Source organism: Littorina saxatilis, linkage group LG15, assembly GCF_037325665.1.
Source record: "Littorina saxatilis isolate snail1 linkage group LG15, US_GU_Lsax_2.0, whole genome shotgun sequence".
NCBI lineage: Eukaryota > Metazoa > Mollusca > Gastropoda > Littorinimorpha > Littorinidae > Littorina > Littorina saxatilis.
The window spans coordinates 43,397,981-43,417,980 of record NC_090259.1 but is presented as its reverse complement, the minus strand read 5'-3'; the positions used below and the strand labels follow the sequence as shown (position 1 = coordinate 43,417,980).

The 20,000-nt window shown below is 42.9% G+C and overlaps 1 protein-coding gene across 2 annotated transcripts in view; it reads right to left on the bottom strand.

Annotated features, from left to right (window-relative positions):
- Positions 1 to 20,000, bottom strand: part of LOC138949394 (uncharacterized) — a 49,438-nt gene that overhangs the window by 25,868 nt on the left and 3,570 nt on the right. For both annotated transcript variants that reach the window (XM_070321207.1, XM_070321208.1), the window contains exons 2-9: positions 17,197 to 17,380; positions 16,683 to 16,784; positions 15,526 to 15,663; positions 15,214 to 15,309; positions 13,624 to 13,770; positions 3,670 to 3,765; positions 2,563 to 2,711; positions 753 to 851 (exon numbers count right to left, since the gene is read on the bottom strand). In XM_070321207.1, the coding sequence (XP_070177308.1) occupies positions 753 to 851; positions 2,563 to 2,711; positions 3,670 to 3,765; positions 13,624 to 13,770; positions 15,214 to 15,309; positions 15,526 to 15,663; positions 16,683 to 16,784; positions 17,197 to 17,376 (1,007 nt within the window). In that variant the 5' untranslated portion in view covers positions 17,377 to 17,380. The remainder of the gene's footprint in view (positions 1 to 752; positions 852 to 2,562; positions 2,712 to 3,669; positions 3,766 to 13,623; positions 13,771 to 15,213; positions 15,310 to 15,525; positions 15,664 to 16,682; positions 16,785 to 17,196; positions 17,381 to 20,000) is intronic.

The window sequence follows — 20,000 nt, the reverse complement described above, 5'->3', positions numbered from 1 at the left end:
ATCTATTTGGGGCGGGGATATAGCTCAGTTGGTAGCGCGCTGGATTTGTATTCAGTTGGCCGCTGTCAGCGCGAGTTCGATCCCAGGTTCGGCGGAAATTTATTTCACAGAGTCAACTTTGTGTGCAGACTCTCTTCGGTGTCCGAACCACCCCCCGTGTATACTACATTGGGTGTGCACGTTAAAGATCCCACGATTGACAAAAGGGTCTTTCCTGGCAAAATTGCTTAGGCACAGTTAATAATTGTCTACCATACCCGTGTGACTTGGAATAAGGCCGTGAAAGGGAAATATGCGCCGACATGGCTGCAATCTACTGGCCGTATAAAATTTCATCTCACACGGCATCACTGCAGAGCGCCTAGAACTGTACCCACGGAATATGCGCGATATAAGCTTCATTGATTGATTGATTGATTGATCTAACCTTTTATCCATACAACCATTCATGTATGTTATTTCTTACGAGAAAACTTTTTATATGTATTATGTAAAATGTTAAATTTTAATGTCTAATGTAAAGCGCCATGAGACTGCCATTTGGCGGTGAACAGCGCTATAAAAGAATGTTTTATTATTATTATTATTATTATCATTATTATTATTATTCACATGATTAATGACCATCCAATCAAACATTAAGTAATGACAGATTCTGTTCTGCTATATTAAATGCATATCCTATCTTAGTCTTCACAATCGCAGCCTCATCTCTCTCTCAAAAAAACAAAATATATTTCCCAATGACTTACTGGCCGCAGTTCCAGAGAACGCAGGGAAACCAGAGCGCCACACCAAACTCCACGATACGAAAGCCGATGTCGTAGATATTATGACTCAGCACTGGAAGCCTGTTGGAATGTTTAAGATGTGTTTACAACAACAACAACAACAACAACAACAACAACAACAACAACAACAACAACAACAACAACAACGCTTGTGCATAACGGAGTGAAACTGACGAGCCTGTTCAGCGCGGTAGTGGTTTCGCTGTGCTGCATAGCACGCTTTTCTGTACCTATCTTCGTTTTAACTTTCTGAGCGTGTTTTTAATCCAAACATATCATATCTATATGTTTTTGGAATCAGGAACCGACAAGGAATAAGATGAAATTGTTTTTAAATCGATTTCGGAAATTTAATTTTGATCATAATTTTTATATTTTTAATTTTCAGAGCTTGTTTTTAATCCAAATATAACATATTTATATGTTTTTGGAATCAGGAAATGATGTACAATAAGATGAACGTAAATTTGGATCGTTTTATATAAAAAATAAAAAATAAATTACAATTTTCAGATTTTTAATGACCAAAGTCATTAACTAATTTTTAAGCCACCAAGCTGAAATGCAATACCGAAGTCCGGCCTTCGTCGAAGATTGCTTTACAAAAATGTCAATAAATTTGATTGAAAAATGAGGGTGTGACAGTGCCGCCTCAACTTTTACAAAAAGCCGGATATGACGTCATCAAACGTATTTATCGAAAAAAATTAAAAAAATGTCTGGAACTCTCATGTCAAATTTCATAAAGATCGGTTCAGTAGTTTGGTCTGAATCGCTCTACGCACACACACACACGCACAGACAGACAGACACACACACACACATACACCACGACCCTCGTCTCGATTCCCCCTCTATGTTAAAACATTTAGTCAAAACTTGACTAAATGTAAAAAGTGGTTAATGGTAAGTTAGTGGAACGTTTAATCTATAACAAAACAAAACATTCACAAGTACGTTGACCCCGTGGTCTTTAGCGTGGACAGACAGACAAACACTTATGGTACAGACAAACACTTATGGTACAGACAAACACTTATGGTACAGACAATAAACTTATGGTACAGACAAACACTTATGGTACAGACAATAAACTTAACATAGAAAGTTCAGGGGCGGATCACATTAATTTTAGGGGGGAGGGAGGGAGGGGGGGGGGGGGCGGTTCCAAATTTCTTTTAGGGACAATTCGACGACGCGAAGCATTTTGTTGAGGGAGCGAAGCGTTCGAACCTCCTGGGGGGGGGGGGGGGGGGGGGGTGTGTGTCCGGGGACATGCTCCCCCGGAAAATGTTGATATAAACAAGGTAAATGGAATAATCTGGTGCAATCTGAGCCAAGAAACTCCCCTAATACACCTTCCAAAAAGTATATTTAAGAAGGCAAATTTGGATCAAAACAAGGACAATTTATTGATCTTGTGCAACCTGAGCCAACAAATTACCCAACTACTTTCCCAAACCGTCACTTAGAAGACAAAGGCCGGCTCCTAGTCCGGGAAAATTTTAATAAAAATCAAGAAAAATGGAGCAATCTGGTGCAATCTGAGACATCAGTTTTTCTTTATTCTCAATTTAAAAACAAAAAATTTTTAGGGGGGGGGGGGGAGGGGGGGGGGGCCGGAAACCACGGACCCCCCCCACCCCCCTGGATCCGCCCCTGGAAAGATAAGAGTTGCTGATGCTCAATATCTGGCGAGATTGATGGACAGTCTTGAGGAATCATGTTTAAACCGATGAACAGATAGCAAGCCAGACAATGGTGGACTTACTTGTCTTTCCAGCCCTCCAGGGCCACGTCCGAGACGAGGAAGAGAGCGGTGAGGAGCTGCAGCACGGCCTGAGCCACCAGCCCCAGGCGGGACATCTGTAACTGCCACATGTCCAGCCCGCTCTCCGACACCATGAATGCCCCGTGAACCTGTCATCATCATCATCATCATCATCATCATCATCATCATCATCATCATCATCATCATCGGGACATCTGTAGCTGCCACATGTCCAGCCTGCTCTCCGACACCATGAACGCTCCGAGAACCTGCCATCATCATCATCATGATCATGATCATGATCATGATCATGATCATGATCATCATCATCATCAGGACATCTGTAGCTGCCACATGTCCAGCCCGCTCTCCGACACCATGAACGCTCCGTGAACCTGCCACCATCATCATCTGAATCATCTGAGTCATCGTCTGAATCATCAGTATCATCTGAGTCATCGTCTGAATGATCAGTTTCATCTGAATTCTCTGAGTCAATGTCTGAATCATCAGTATCATCTGAATTATCAGTATCATCTGAGTCATCGTCTGAATCATCAGTATCATCTGAGTCATCGTCTGAATTATCAGCATCATCTGAGTCATCGTCTGAATCGCCAACATCACAATCGGAATCATCTGTCAATTAATATACGAATTCGAAAATAACTCTGTCGGGTTTTGTATGAGTTGTGAAGGAGTGAATACCCTTGTTTTTAATGAGGCAAACTCTCCCACGTGACATAATAGGCCAGTCATTAAAAAGGGGCGTGTCTCCAGACGTGCTCCTTTTTCAAGTGTGTATACACTGGCTTATAATGTCACGTGGGAAAGCTTGCCTCAATAAAAGCAAGGGTATTCACTCTTTTAAAACCCATAGAAACCCACACAGTTATTTCCGAACATCGCCTATTGTCGTCATCAACATTAATGTCGATCTACACGTGTCAGCTTACCCAACTGCTATTATCATGTTTGTTATTCCTTCAGTTAAAACGTGCTGTTCAATCTTTCAACAATGGCTTCACTTCAAAGATGATACGGGTATGTCACCGGTTAAACAGCTTCAACAAACAAAACAAACATATAAGCGCACAGCCCTCTCACCTTGAAGTACACCTCAACGCCGTAGATGAGAAAGAAGACGACGGCGATGATCATCAGCAGTGCGAAGCCGCCATTACACACGCGTAGCACCAACATCTGAAAGACACGCAGAAACCCCATTCCTTACATTCAGTCTGTGAACGCCAGTTATTCCATTTTTGTTGACTTGTTGGTTGTTTATTGTCTTTACACCCCCGGTATAGGGGTGTGTATAGGTTTCACTCGATGTGTTTGTGTTCGCAAGTAGATCTCAAGAATGAACGGACCGATCGTCACCAAACTTGGTGAACAGGTTCTATACATTCCTGAGACGGTCCTTACAAAAATTGGGACCAGTCAAACACACGGTTAGGGAGTTATTGGTGGATTAAAAATTATACAAGGCCTGGTATAGACGGACACCCCCGTCGGTCAAAGGGAAATAACCATTCTCACTGCCACCAACTGAGAAGGTTATTTCCCTTTGACGGGGGTGTAGTTCCTATCGGAGGAATTTCTTGTTTTTATCGTCCCTGCAACTTATATATGGCTATCGGGGAAAGATGCGAGTTTGTTTCCTTTCTCAGTTTGCATGGCAGTCTCCTGATTCTCCATGCTTAAAACTAGTTTCGTTTAGGTCTGTCACAATAAAAATGTAGAAGTTTCAAGCTCATATCTTTTCAATTTTTCTTCGTCAAATCTTGTTGAAAAGTCATTCACATTTCATGATAAAAAAAACGTTGTGGTAATAATAGGACACAAGTATTGCCTGGTACTCAAAAATGAAAACAACTCATTTGTCCACTTCTTTGCATACTTTTTATTTGCACTTAAACCTTCGCCAGTCCGGGTTATCGACTACACACGGAAGACATCGTGGGGCCGTGCGCATGCTTCTCAAAGATGCACGCTTTTCCTTCTTTGAGAAACATGGGTTCGCACAGCCCCACGATGTTTGTAGTCTAAATTTGACCTTTGGTTTTTTTTTTAACTTCTCGCTGAAATTGAAGGACATGAGAGCTTTTTAGGTGCCTGAGGCATTCTTAAAAGCAAGCATATTTGCCCAGATATCTTTTTGTATTTTACAATATCTCTTATTACATAGTTGTCTGTTATACGGCAGCATCAAAACTAATGCGTGGTGCGTGATACACGACCACCGGCGAAGGTTAAGCATATTTGCCCAGATATCTTTTTGTATTTTACAATATCTCTTATTACATAGTTGTCTGTTATACGGCAGCATCAAAACTAATGCGTGGTGCGTGATACGCAATGCATATATTTGTATCTGTATAGATTATATGCAACAGCAACCATATAAACTTCCATGACCGCTTCGAATTCTGTGCCCTTTTTGTTTTTATCGTGTAAGGACAGCTTACATTATGGGTCGGTACGAGGACGACCACCACCACAACTTGAATGAGGTTTTCGAAAAGAATAAACGATCTTCCGAAATGATTATTCTGTCTTTAATGTGTTTGGTTTAAACAGAGAGAGAGAGAGAGAGAGAGAGAGAGAGAGAGAGAGAGAGAGAGAGAGAGAGAGAGAGAGAGAGAGAGAGAGAGAGAGAGACAGTGAGAGAGAGAGAGAGAGAGAACTCGAACTCGAACTCGAACTCGAACTCGAAAACTTTATTACCGAGGGATGATAGCATTAGGTCCATATGGTCCTTTCTTACAGCTAGTCCCTACTATGATACACACATGAAACAAAGAACACATTGAAGAATAAAAAATAAAAAATAAATCACACACAAAAAATCAAATAAAACAAAATTATGTAGGGAAAAGTATAACAAAGTAAAAATATAAAAAAAAATTCAAAAGTGTGCTTGTTAATGGAAGCATACTATACACTTTCTCTTTCACACATCCTCACACACATTCGCACAAACTGTACACCGACTTAGTCGTTAGAGAGGTGCTTTCGGAGCTGTCTTTTAAAAGAAGATAATGACAGACATGACTTGATATTTACAGGTAGTGAATTCCAAAGGAACGCACCAGAATAAGAAAAACTCGTTTTAAACAAATCGATGCGGGGCCTTGACAAGGCAAGATTATTTCGAGTGTTTGAATAATATGACGGAGATGATTTGAAGAGTTGTATAAGATATGTTGGGGCGTCCTTATAGACGACTTTATACATAAATGAACATTTATTATACAAAAGTTGCTTTTTTAAGCTTAACATCCCAATACTTTTCATCTTTTCCTTTGTAGAAAGAGATGGACTGGGCAGAACTAGTTTAGCAGCTCTACGCTGGAGCGAGTTCAGCTTCTTCAAGTGAACTTCACTACACCCGTCCCATACTATGGAAGCATAATCAATATGGGGTTTTATGTGGGCATTGTAAAATAGTTTTCTTGTGTCTAGATTAATAATGCTTTGTAACTTTGACAAAAGAAACAGGTTTTTAGCAATTTTTTTGCAGGTTCCATTGATGTGAGTCTGCCATTTGAGATTATTATCAACAGTAAGTCCCAGTAAACGGTGCTCAGCTACTTGCTCAATGGAGTGCTCATTTAGGGACAGACTCAGAGTCATTTCTGAAAGTTGATGTTTTTGGCGAGTGCTGATTATCATAGACTTTGTTTTATCTGGATTAATAAGCATACGATTTGCAGAACACCACTCAGAAACATCGTTTAGGCTCTGTTGTAATTTGTCTTGAATTTGTGCAGGGCTTTTCCCTGTTGCATGTAAGGTAGTATCATCTGCTAACATATGACACTCAACAGATTCAGACTGTAGGTACAAGGGCAAATCATTTATATACATGCAAAATAATACAGGTCCCAAAACAGACCCCTGTGGCACTCCACATTTCACAGTGCCCTGAGAAGAGTACGTATCGTGTACGTATACAGATTGAACCCTCTCTCTAAGATAAGAGTTAAAAAAAGCGACAGTGCTAGAACTTTTCAAATAACATTTTAATTTCTGTAGAAGGATCTCATGATCCACGAGGTCAAAAGCTTTTTTTAGGTCCAAGAAAACATCACCAGAAATGTCTAACCTATTAATGGATGAGTACCATGAATCAGTTAATCTGGCAAGGGCAGTGTTACATGAATGTTGAGAGCGAAAACCAGACTGAAGTTGATGCAAGAGATTGTGGTCCTCCAAATAAGTAACCAGATGTTTTTGAACATGCCTTTCAAGAGGCTTAGATAATACAGATAACAAAGATATAGGTCTAAAATCATTTAAGTCTTGAGAACCTTTTTTCTTTGGCAAAGGTATGACTTTCGCTTTTTTAAATTCTTTTGGAAAAACATTGTGTTGAATACATAAATTATAAACATAAGTCAGAGACTCTACTATATAAGGAGTAGACAATTTTAATAATTTATTACTTATTTCATCAAGTCCGGAAGATTTTTTATTTTCTAACCTTGCTATGTACTGGCCAACTTCATGGATGGCCATTATCGGAATAACAAACGCATCCGTGTTTCCTAATTTTTCATCACAGAACATCTGCAAGCGTTCACAACAGGAATGTGGTTCTGTACCTGGAGATTTTGAGTGAGAATCTACCAGTGATTCAGCAACGGACAAAAAATAATCGTTAAAGTCGTTGGCCTTTATATTCTGAGGAATACTACTATTTTTTGAGGAGTTGCCTTTTAAAAACGTGTTCAGGGCGCGCCAGACTTTTGAAACATCTTTGCTGTTACCCACAAGTTTATCAAAATATGATCGCTTCGCGTTTCTCACAAGATTCTTTACTCTGTTACGCGCTTTTTTATAATCTTCAAATAATTTGTTTGTCTTTAACTGGTCGCGATACGCCATTGCTTCGATGATATCAATGGTTAACCAGGGAGGAAGTTTAGGATGTCTTACTCGTTTCCGCCTCACAGGTGCATGTCGATTTACCACATCGATAAAGAGGGAATACCAGGCTTCAAGTGCCTCGTTAGGATCGGTATAATCAAGCACAGAAGCAAACGGTGTACAATTCAAATCATTAAAGAAGAAACCCTGATTAAAATGTTTAAACGACCTGTATGAAATATATGTGTGACCTTTTGATTCTGCCTTGGGTAACTTCATCAATTTGGAACAGCTTACAGGACTATGATCACTTACACTAAGGTCGGATACACAGGCACCTAAGACTGTGTCCGGATTATTCGTATAAATATGATCGAGCAATGTAGATGTCGTTGAAGTTACCCTTGTGGGTGACTTTACAAGCTGTTTAAGCCCAAATAACTGAGTAGTTGATTCCCAGCTGGGATGGGACTTTAACATGTCTATGTTAAAATCGCCAAGTAGCATAACGTCAGCATTGTGTTTGCTCTTATTATAAACATTGTCTAACATTTGTACAAAATGATCATACCACTCAAAATTTTCCGCAGGATTTCTGTAAAGAAAACACACGAATTGAGGGGCCATTGATTTACTGGGTTTGAGTTCTAACCAAATGCATTCTACTGCGCTGGGTTCTAGGTCTATGCGTCTACGCGTAATGTGTTTAATTGAGTCATGAATATATACCGCGATTCCAGTCTGCCCTTGGATTTCTGGGTCTCGCCTTTCAACACAATAATCAACAATCGCGATATCATTATCGGAAACTCTTGAATCTAATCTTGATTCAGTAATACCAAACAAATGATAATTCGGAGACGCTTTTTCAAGGAAGGCACATACATCAGGAACCTTATTATAGAGGTGATACACATTTAAATGACCAACACTGAGCATAATAAAACAAGGAATAAACACACACAATGATAACTAACACATACACAATAACTGTTACGAAAAAAGCAAAACAACAACTGTCACGAAAAAAGCAAAACGACAGTCAGTTCAAACTATAAACACAACCAACAAATTTATGCCGGTAGTCTTGCAACACAATATGGTAAAGTTTCACAATAGCGTCCCGCACCTCTGCGCTGACACTCGACTTGAATCAAACGAGCCCAGTCAGCCTGACACAAACACAACACCGTTCAGGCGAAGCGGGCAGATTACACGGATTACGTGGCAGTCACCACTCACACACGCTGGAGGGAATATAGTCTTCATTCACGCCCTCGCAGATTTCCACATGAAACTTAGACAGGTGTTCTCCGAATGTTAGTGAGGATCCGAGTCAACACAGCACCACTGTCACATTTCAATGTACCAAGAGCAGTACTTAACATGTAGATATCGACTGTCCGCTCAGTAACAATGGAAATTTTGTGTGTACGGTTCTGATACGGCTGAACACAGCCACTGTTTCTTATAACAAAAGAGTGAAAACCACAAGAACACTACACTGTGACTTTCCGAGCCACACAGTCTGTATAGCACAATACGGCGATACGAACAGGCCACAAACAGAAATTAAATTGGGGGAATCAGTGAAAATTGTGCATAATGTGTAATCATATGAAAATGAGATGTCTTTCACACACACACACACACACACACACACACACACACACACAAACACACATACGCACACACACGCACAAAGCACAATTACAGTTATACAAGGTGACAAGCACAATGCTAACTTATTTTTTCTGTCTCCAGAACTAGAGTTTATGGGACATAACGTGGTTATAATTATGTTAAGGTGTGACACGCGCTATTTTACACTAGCGTGTGAAGATGGGTCACTGTAGCTACATTGTTGCCTGCGGCACTGGCCACTGACTGTAGAATGGGGGTGGCGCCTGTTGCACAAAGGGGCTGAAGGCTCTGTACATAGACGGATGGAACAGATGAGGGGGATAATGGGATTGGTGGAAGTGGCTGTGGGGGCCAGGCGGCGCGTGAAAATACCCACTGGGGTCAAGAACTGGGAAGGGGTGAAACCACCTGTGGTGTGGCGGCTGGGTACCACCTGGTGCCAGCGCAGTGGCCTCAGTTGACCTGGGCGGTTGGCTGGGCTGCTCCGTTACGTAGTGGTGCTGGGGTCGATGGCTGGGCTGCTCGGGTACATACTGGTGCTGGGGGCGATGGCTGTGCTGGTCCGGTACACACTGATGCTGGGGGCGATGGCAGGGCTGCTCCGTTTCGTTCTGCTGTTGAGGGCTATGCAGCGTCACGGCGTCCTGTGGAGGCTGCTGTGACATTGGTGGGTGTTGCGACCTTGGTGATAAGGGCTGCTGAGTGGACTGTGATGTCTCACCAATGTCGTGTGGCGAAGTTTGAGGACTGGACATGCTTTGTCCTTTCACAGCTGCAGCATATGATGCCACAGGGTTCTGCTGACGCTCCCACAATGCAGACTTCACTTCGCGCAAGAACAGTGACAGTCCTTTGGGTGAATAATGAACACTGTCTGCAAGTATCTGGCTGTCGAGGCATCCGTTTTCATCAACCTTCCAGATCAACTGAAGAGACAGGAAGGTCACTTGTTCAGTGTTGCACAGAGCCTTCAGTCTGCTGTTAAAGTCCTTTATTTTGCGTATCATTTTGTTCTGTCGTTGTGGGGGTATGGCTGCGACATAGACACAGGATGAAGGGAAGTGCTTTTTGACTGCTGAGAGCAGATTAGCAAAACTCTGCACAAAGTTATCTAAGTCTCCCCTGCAGTCATTTGTCCCGACATTTAACACAACTTTCTTCACTGAAGGGTGAGTGCCGCTGTCAGTGACAATTGTTGTCAGGCGTTGGGTCGTGGTGCCTCGTAGAGTCCTGATCTCTAGATCTGTAGCACCCGACCTGTCCAGACGCTTTTTGGCAATGTTTCCCAGGTTTGAGTCCCCGAGCAGGAAGTGTGTGCAGGTGGGGGGGATACGGAGTGTAGGGGGGCGATCAGTGGCGTTAAGAGCGACCGGGAACTGGTCACGGCAGGGCTCACGGTTAGCAGACTGACCGTTTTTAGGAGGGGGCGTGGTCGAGTCCTCGTCGTCAGAAAGGGAGGGCGCATATCGCCCCTTGTTCGTGGTGATGGCAATGGCTTGAACACCGGACAGAGAAGGGCGAGATTCTGGAGGGGACGTTTGCTGAGAGGAGGATTTGTGTTGCTCTTTCTCAACCTTTTGCAGTTCCCTGACTTTGTTTTCTAAGGCTTGGCATCGTTTTTTCATAGCGTCGCGTTCTTTATTGAGCTGTTCTACTGCCTCCCTCAGCTCCGCCACCTCTCTGTCACGATGCTGTTTGTTGGCAAGGATCTTTCTGTCCAGTTGAACTTTCATGTCTCTCATTTCCAACATGAGTTTGGCCACCAGGTCACTTTCACCACAACTACTACTGTCAGTTGTGTCGACACTGTCTGAACCATCAGCTGTACAGATGTTACCGCTGGTTGGGGTGTCATCAGTGTCAGCAGCGGTGGCAGCAACAGTGGCGTCGTTGTCAGTGGTCTTATTGACAGCACTGCCCGCACTAGTTGCTGACAAAACATTATTTTCGACGACAGCAATAGAGATAGCCTGGCTGTCATCAGTGTTGACTTCATCGGTACTGGCTGCACCAAGAGTCTCGTCGTCAACGCTGTCGGCGAAAGTTGTATCTGTACTAGCAGCACCAGGTGTCTCGTCTTCGGCTCTGTCTGCAACGGTGGTACCGGTACTAATTGCACCAGGTGTCTTCTCGACGGCAGCAGCCATGACGTCACTACTGTGAGTGCAGTCTGTACCTTCGCTGACTTCAGACGTGGGTAGCATCAGGTTGGCACCTTTGTATACCGGGCTGTTCTCGTCGATTGCATCAGAAAACTCCAGGAGTGTATGGACAACACCCTGCAAGCGCCTGAAGTCATCCTCCACCCAGTCACGGCATTGCCTTCCCTGCACCAGGAACGTGCAAGTGGTTGGATAAAAATGTATGACAATAAGTTTTTCACATGAAAAGTGCAGACGTATAGACGTCTGGATAAGAGCTGGTGGCAGTTTTCCAATGACTATGGCCGTGTCATCGTATTCACAGGTAATTTGCTGAAGCTTGCCATCGACTGTACGGGAATAATCGACCCAGCTGGAGGAGTACCCGTGTGATGGCAAGTCGATCATATACCGGTACATCAGAACAGCTCTCCATACCGGCATGAATTGTTGCTCACACTTGAAAGTTTTTTCATTGGGGTCTTTCTTGTGTTCGATTATTTCAAGAGACTTGCTCAGTTGTGAGCGAGTAATAACCGACATGATTGCACATACTCATACACTGATAAAACCCCTTTGACATAATCTACATATAGAACATGATTGGCAGCAGTTTTTAATGGAGACACTTGAAGAGATTACTGCGGGGTGAGCCTCGCCTCGCGGCGTGATAGGCGTTGAGGCATTAACGTCACATCACATCACTGACGCGTGTACACTCCAAACAGCTGAAGAGAACATAATTCCAAACAAAGCAAATTCACAAAAAGTCACAACACTTTCCTCATTCATAGTCTTTGACTTGTAAAGCGTACATAATAAAAGTTCGTTGATTCACCTAACTTCACATACCAAACTCACTTGGTAGAAGATTCAAAAGCAACCGTGCGATTTCAACCAGTTGTGACTTTCCACAGGACTGCAGGAACATTCCTATCTCTGGCACTCCCAGTCTACAGCTACACGATAACAGTGCCAGCCAGTGATTAATGACATGTGTTGTCCAGGGCGCGAATACTCACACAAAAGGAACAAAGAAATACGTTTGTATCTTCGAAGAAAGATGAATTCACAAGTATATCTTTCACACGAAGAACATATGCACTGTTATATCCTTGCACAGCAATTTTTGGAACTAGAAGCACAGTTGAACTAGGTAAATTCCATCGAAATCCGCAGCTCTCGCAGGGCACGTCCGTACCCTTTGAGAGAGAGAGAGAGAGAGAGAGAGAGAGGGAGAGAGAGAGCGAGAGAGAGCGAGAGCAAGAGAGAGAGAGGGAGAGAGCGAGAGAGAGAGAGAAAGGATCAATGCAATGCTCTTTTTTGTTTGTTTGTTTGCTTAACGCCCAGCCGACTACGAAGGGCCATATCAGGGCGGTGCTGCTTTGACATATAACGTGCGCCACACACAAGACAGAAGTCGCTGCACAGGCTTCATGTCTCACCCAGTCACATTATTCTGACACCGGACCAACCAGTCCTAGCACTAACCCCATAATGCCAGACGCCAGGCGGAGCAGCCACTAGATTGCCAATTTTAAAGTCTTAGGTATGACCCGGCCGGGGTTCGAACCCACGACCTCCCGATCACGGGGCGGACGCCTTACCACTAGGCCAACCGTGCCGGTAATTCAATGCTCTCATAACAAAATGACTAAACATATGGTATTAACAAAAACGTTTGCTGTCTAATTTAAATGTCTAAATCTGATGAAACAGCGCTATGTTTTCAGCCAATGTGTTTAATGATAATTCTGTCGGGTTTTATATGGGGTGTCAAAGAACTGCTTTCCATTGTTTCAATAAAAACACTGTCACTAAGCGGCAAGCCTGCATTGTCACGTGTAGCTTGCCTCGGTGTTTTCATGGACAAGCAAGAAAAACAACAAAGGGAAGCAACTATTCCACACCCCATCAAACCTGACAGAGTTATTTCCAAAACTCGTCTATTCTCGTCAAGCAAATGTAAACAAGTGCCCGAAGCACTAAACTCACCTTTGGAGGCAAAGCCAGTCAGGATTGAGATTCTAAAGCTCAATAAATAGCCCTATAAAAACTGACATGATACGCAAAGGTTCCCCAGAGCAGCATACCAGAAGAGTCAGCAGCCAGACCCCATCACGAACACAACTCTACAACTTACCGGCGACTCAGTTACGTACAAGAAACGTCGAGCTATTTATAAATAGCCCACGCTCACGCCGTCAAGGCCGTTTTGTTTTTGTTTTTCAAAGGTTATCGAATCTTCGCCTATCTAGTCCTTAATAGGCAAAAACAACAAAGGCCTGTAGGACAGTAAACCTCATAATCATCATCATCATCGTCAAGGCCGGCAGACAACTCAGTGTGTCGGTGCTGAGGTGCTCAGAAAGGAGACTACTGCGTCACCCTGTCACATTACCTTCTTCTCGTGGTTGTCGAGGGTCTCAGTGACGACGCACTGCACGGCGAGCAGGATGTACTGCAGCACGTTGAAGGCGATGAAGAAGATGGTGGACTTGCCCAGGAACTGACGCTCTCCGCTGGGGGACGAGCTCACGTGAAACGCCTGTGGGGTGTTTAATAGAAGACCATTTTGTATTAGGCCAAACAAAAATATATGTAGGTTTAGGGTAACGTGACCAAAAAAGATAGGGTCGGTACCGTAGGTCGGCTTGGGTTTTTTGTGTTTTTAATTTTATGTTTAAAATGTAGTCGATTGTAAAGGAGGTTACTTCCCTTATTCTCGGTATGGTTCGCAAAATGTGCCAAACGTTTTTTGTATTTTTTTGTAGAAATGAAGTTTTGAAAAGTTTTAGGGTCGGCGGGAAAAAAATAGGATCGGTTTTATCACACACACACACACACACACACAATAAACCAACATATAGTTTTGTTTGGCCTTACAGACACACGTATTTCCTTTTTTGGCTCACGAAGTGTAGCCTATGCGATCGTAACTTTGTCTGTCTGTGCGTTTGTGCGTGCGTGTGTGCGTGTGTGTGTGCGTGTGTGTGTGTGTATGTCTGTGGTAGAAACTTTAACATTTCCGAGTCTATGTGTGAGTGGTTATCCAAGACTATGGATAAAGCTCGCATAAGATTACGTCACGGTCAAAAGTGTTCTCTCTCGCGTGGTGTGTGTAGTCTCGGTCATTGTTATTTTGAGCGGGCCGAGACTATTTGGCAGTCGTGTCCCTGTAAGTAGGCTACATGCAGACAGACAGATCTAGATCTAGTGTCTCTCTTTCTTGCACAGTGTCACCTAAGCTTACTGTGTGTGTGGGTGTGTATGTGTGACGGAGTGATTGAGTTTGTGTTACTGTTTGTCTATTTCTTACGTGAGCCTTGAAGGCTTCGCCTCTTGTTTGTGAATGTAATGGCCTAAGAAGAGTCAATTACAGTAGACAATTTTATATCAAAGATATTTGATTTTCTGTGTGTACATGTACATGACGATTAATGCAGTTTTTTTTAAGCCTCTCATTCATTGGACGAAGTTTTCTTTGCAAAGTCTGCACGAAGCTTTGGCACTGAATTTGTGGTAAAAAGACTGCAAAAGTAGAAAATGAAAATGACAAAAACGAGAAGAAGAAGAAGGAAAGAAGGAGAGTCAGAGGCAAAGGAGATGAAGGGGCGAAGAAAGAGGACAACAAAATACAAAATGAAGCAGACTTTTCTTGAAAGGTATATGGAAAATGTGGACTGGACCCAGCAGAAATACGGACAAGTCTGCGCTACAAGTATTAAGCGTCCGTATCGCATACTGACTCGACGACTGGAGATATATACATTAGAGTAAACCAAATCCGTGATAATATTGGGAAAAGTCGTTTTAAGTTCACGTATGGACGGTCGTATGTCGTATCAGAGAGGGGGGCGTAATATTGAGGTGAGAAATACTAAGGCAAAGAAGGAAAAAAAATCCGTCAGAGAAAAGTCGGTCGTAATATTGACGGACCCGTAAAAGAGAGGGGTCGTAAAGGGAGGTACCACTGTATCTGCAAACCCACCTCAGCCCAGAAGCAGACGATGAGAGAGAAGCCGGTGATGATGACGGGGTAGTAGGCACTCCATAGACTGTTGGCCACCTCTTCGGACACCTGCCACTGACACAACGAAAGGTTCAGGTGTAAAACTTCATTTCCTGAGAAGAGAAGAAGAATGAATGCAGAAAAGAATAATAAAAATAAAACACACACACACACACACACACACAAACACACACCACACACACTCACAAACATACAAAGAGGCAACCCCCCCCCCCCCCACACACACACACACACAATAAACCCTAGTACTGTGCAAGCCGAGTTATCTACCTTGGTGAAGAAGTAAGCTCCCCTAATGGCGGTGGCGCAGACGACCAGGACGTAGAGGAGTTTCTGTACCGTCACCTGACACGCCTTGCGCAGCGATCGTTTGTCCTCCTTCGTGTATTCCCACACAATGCACAACACCTAGACAATGGTAAGTGCATACTTGTAATTCTTCGTTTATCCCACACAATTGCTCACACCTTCACAACACAATGTGCATAAATCATCTACACAATATTAATGAAGTGCGTAATTTGTTATCCATTGTTTTTAATATCATAATTGGAATTCTTTGTTTATTCTTAAACAATGCATAAACAGAACCATACTTTTTTTTTATTTTTATCTCTTGTTCTCTTGTCATATATCAACGTTTTCAATGTTAATGTTTCCAAATGAGACTTACAGCAAAAGTGTACACACAGTATTAGAAGAGGGTGGATCGGCACGGTTGGCCTAGTGGTAAGGCGTCTGCCCCGTGATCGGGAGGTCGTGGGTTCGAACCCCGGCCGGGTCATACCTAAGACTTTAAAATTGGCAATCTAGTGGCTGCTCCGCCTGGCGTCTGGCATTATGGGGTTAGTGCTAGGACTGGTTGGTCCGGTGTCAGAATAATGTGACTGGGTGAGACATCATTGAAGCCTGTGCTGCGACTTCTGTCTTGTGTGTGGCGCACGTTAAATGTCAAAGCAGCACCGCCCTGATATGGCCCTTCGTGGTCGGCTGGGCGTTAAGCAAACAAACAAACAAACAAACAAACAAAGAAGAGGGTGGAGGAGAAGGAGAGAGGAAGTGGGGACGGAGAGGCACGACGATGACGATGGGCAACAACAAAGCAAAAAGGAAACAGAGAAAACATCTTTTCAACCCTAGTAAATCCTCTCTCAGCTCCCAAGTCACACGTTTCTAACGGCGACCTCAGCATAAGACTTGTGACATTGGAAAACTGCATGGCAATGTTCCTTGTTTTTATAAGGACAGTAAAAGTTTGAGTCTTCAGTCTTGAAAACTGCATGACGATTCTCTTTGTTTCCCCTTTTTTCACTCTCGATATTTTCGTGTGTAATTTTTCACTCAGTTTTTGACTGTCTAAAATATTAGAGAAAATGGAAGACATGCTGTAGTTATTGGTAAATACAACTCATAATGTATATACTCACCAACTGTACAAGCGCCACACACCCGAGCAGTACAAAGATGGTACCGAAGGCAATGTGGTATCCTATGTTGAACTCATGACATTTGCCTCCCGAGAACTGCACCTTTTGAGGGCAAAATTCATCATCACATTAATGCCCAGGGTCGTGCATCGACATTAGTCAAATGATCGTGTTTCTGCTGGGTTCTTGTTACAGCTAGCACACATCAACTGATTACATCCTCTGCTTTAGATGTTTTTCTGTCGCTTGAATCTAAGGTAATCTGGGCACCAAAACAATAACTATAACACACACACACACACACACACACACACACACACACACACACACACACACACACACACACACACACACACACACACAGGCACACACACAATATTAAATATGATTTTTCATACAAATATGAAACTAGGAATTTCGTTTATTTTTTTGTATGTGGTTTTGATGGGGTGTGTGTCTTTAATCCATGCTAAATTTTTAGATCAACAACAAAACATTCTCAGGTCTGACTCACAAGGCAAAGACACTGGCCATCGTGACAGGCGCCGTGACCAGAGCAGTTGCCAGGGCAACGTGAGTTGTCGACCTCCATGACGTCATAGGTGGGTGACGTCAGACCAACAGTGCCGACCTCGCCCAGCCCCAGGCGTATGGTGGACACGAAGACGTCATCTAGTGTCGGTCTGTACGCCATTCACCTGGCAAAAATGGTGAAAATAATATTATTTTAGAAATACCTGTGCAGACCTGCTAGTGCTTTATCCCCCTTCGTTAGTACACAAGACCTTGTGCCTGGACGCAAGGACAGACCCTGTAATCCATGTCAGAGTTCGATGGGTTATTGAAACACGAAAATAGCAAGCATGCATCCCCCAAAATCGGCGCATGGCTGCCTAATTGGTGAGGGTAAAAACGATCATACACATAAAGACACACCAGTAAAATTAAAAAAACAAAACCGAGTGTACGTGGGAGTTTCAGTCCATGAACGTAGAAGAAGCAGAAGAAGGAAGACGGAAAGGAAGGAAGAAGAAGAAGGACATACAGAGGACGAATAGACTTCACTCCACCAGTGATAGCGCTAGTATTTGTTCAAACCGGTACGCAAACTTTTATGATGTAAACGGTCCAGAAAAAAACCGGTGGGCTGGTCATTGAAACCAGTTCGAGTCCAACTCAGAGTAGGCTACTGGTTTTATTGTTCTACCAGCAACAACAAAAACGGTAGTTCTAAAAAACAACCGGTAGGTCAAACCGGCAGCCAATTTTGTTCCGGTGATTTCTCGTTTCAACCGGTAAAATACCGGTAAATACCGGTTTACGCCAATACTGTCCACTCGACAATTGTATGCATTTCGGAGACACTCGCATGTTAGATTTAATTACATGCAGATCGGCCCGGAGTTAACATTGGAAGGAAAGGACAACAAGAAAATTGTTGAGTATCTTATTGACAAAGTAGACCGAGGGAAATCTTTAAATCATAGGTTCGTTAAAGGCATACCAAAGAAACTACAATGTTTGGGCATACTAACGCACTCCCGTGTTTACAAAGTGTAGTTTGCCCACAATCGATGTCAAACGCACCATAAGACCATATAATGACGATACGTCACCATGCGCGGACCATAATACATGCATTACAGCTTGTTCTAGCCTCTGAAAAAGTGAGGATGTCAACAAAGCCGCGGTGTTCTCTCCCTTGCATCAACGTTACATGTGTTGCCAAATCTATAAATAGGACGATCCAGATCAAAATGAAAATTCAAATATCTCAACATTTAAGGGGTCCTAGACCACAATATTTTGCAGGGAACTTAATTTAGTCTGTCTCCAGCTGTTGGTAAAGCAATTAGCGTGTATAGTCATCGAGTACATATGGCTTTAAAGAAAATTGAGGTTTTAAACAAAAGTGTGACTTCCGTGGCCTACTGCAGCAACACTACACATTCACTTTGTTGTTCTTTGTCTGTGTGGTCTGCGTTTTCTTCTTCTGTCTTCTTCGTCTCTGTTGATTTTACATAAGGTGACGAACGTTCAAAAGCATGGTGAGTATCTCGGTATCAGAGATAACACTCGTTTGGCATTTTATACCTGCACTTTTGATAAACTCTGGATGAACATCTATGTGAGTTCATTCTGATAACCGTAAAATATGCACACACAAACAGATAACAATTAGACAACCGTTATCTCAAAATCGTCAATCCTCTCCTGTTCTTGGGTTCATAACGTACTCGTGTACTTAGGCTGAAGGAATGACATGGATTAACAAGCTCGAGAATTTTTGTGTCTGTCTGTCTGTTAATTTAATTTGATTCATTTTAATTTCGACGAGACCCAACACTCATACAGTAGTTTAACTTTAACAAGCAGTCGCCATTGTTTAATACTTTTAACAAGCAAGTCATATCATTTAGGCTTGTGCATTTTCTTTAAACTACAATCAGCAATATGTGCAGTCTATAATATCTTTGTTGTCAAGTCATAATAAACAAACAGATGCATTAGAAAAGTGTGTGGGCAAAACTCTAAACTGTCTTCAAATTTAAAATTGCACCTGAAAAATTAGGTATTGCCTGGCTATACCTTTGGAAAAATGATATGGCTTGCCCAAAGCTGCCCCCCCCCCCCCCCCCCCCCCCCGTCCGTCACTACGCCCCTGGAGCAGTTTAAAGGAGAAGCAAGATCTATTCCCATATTGTGACAAAAGTGCATGAAGTGTATAGTGTGCGAAGTAAACAGAAGGATTTGTCGTATCTAATAAATGTTAATGCATTCTATGGGGAGAAGTTAACAATAAATGTATGCAGATACCCTTATATGTTCTGATCAATGCATGACAAAGTGCAAACTAACAGCCTGAATAAAACATTTTTGAAGAAAGAAACATGTCTGTTTTGTTGTTGTTGATAATCTTTAACAAACCTACTGTATTTAAAAAGGGAGTTTTGATGCGTTTTGGATATTTTTCCACTGAGAGGCGTGTGTGTTTGTCAGTGTGTGTGGGGGGAGGAATGCGTGTGCGTGCGTGTGTGTGTGCGTGCATTCATGTGTGTTTGTGTATGTGCGTGCGTGTATGCGTGCCTGCGTGCGTGTGTGTGGTATGTGTGGTGTGTGTTTGTATGTGTGATGTGTGTGTGTATGTGTGTGTGTGTGTGTGTGTGTGTGTGTGTGTGTGTGTGCCTGTGCCTGCCTGCGTGTGTTTGTTCCAAAACTTCATATTGAAAAAAAAACCAGACCAAAAAAACCTTGAACCTGGACAAAGTCCACATGGCAGTTCACCAAGCCCACCGCCGTGTCGCCACTATACCCTGC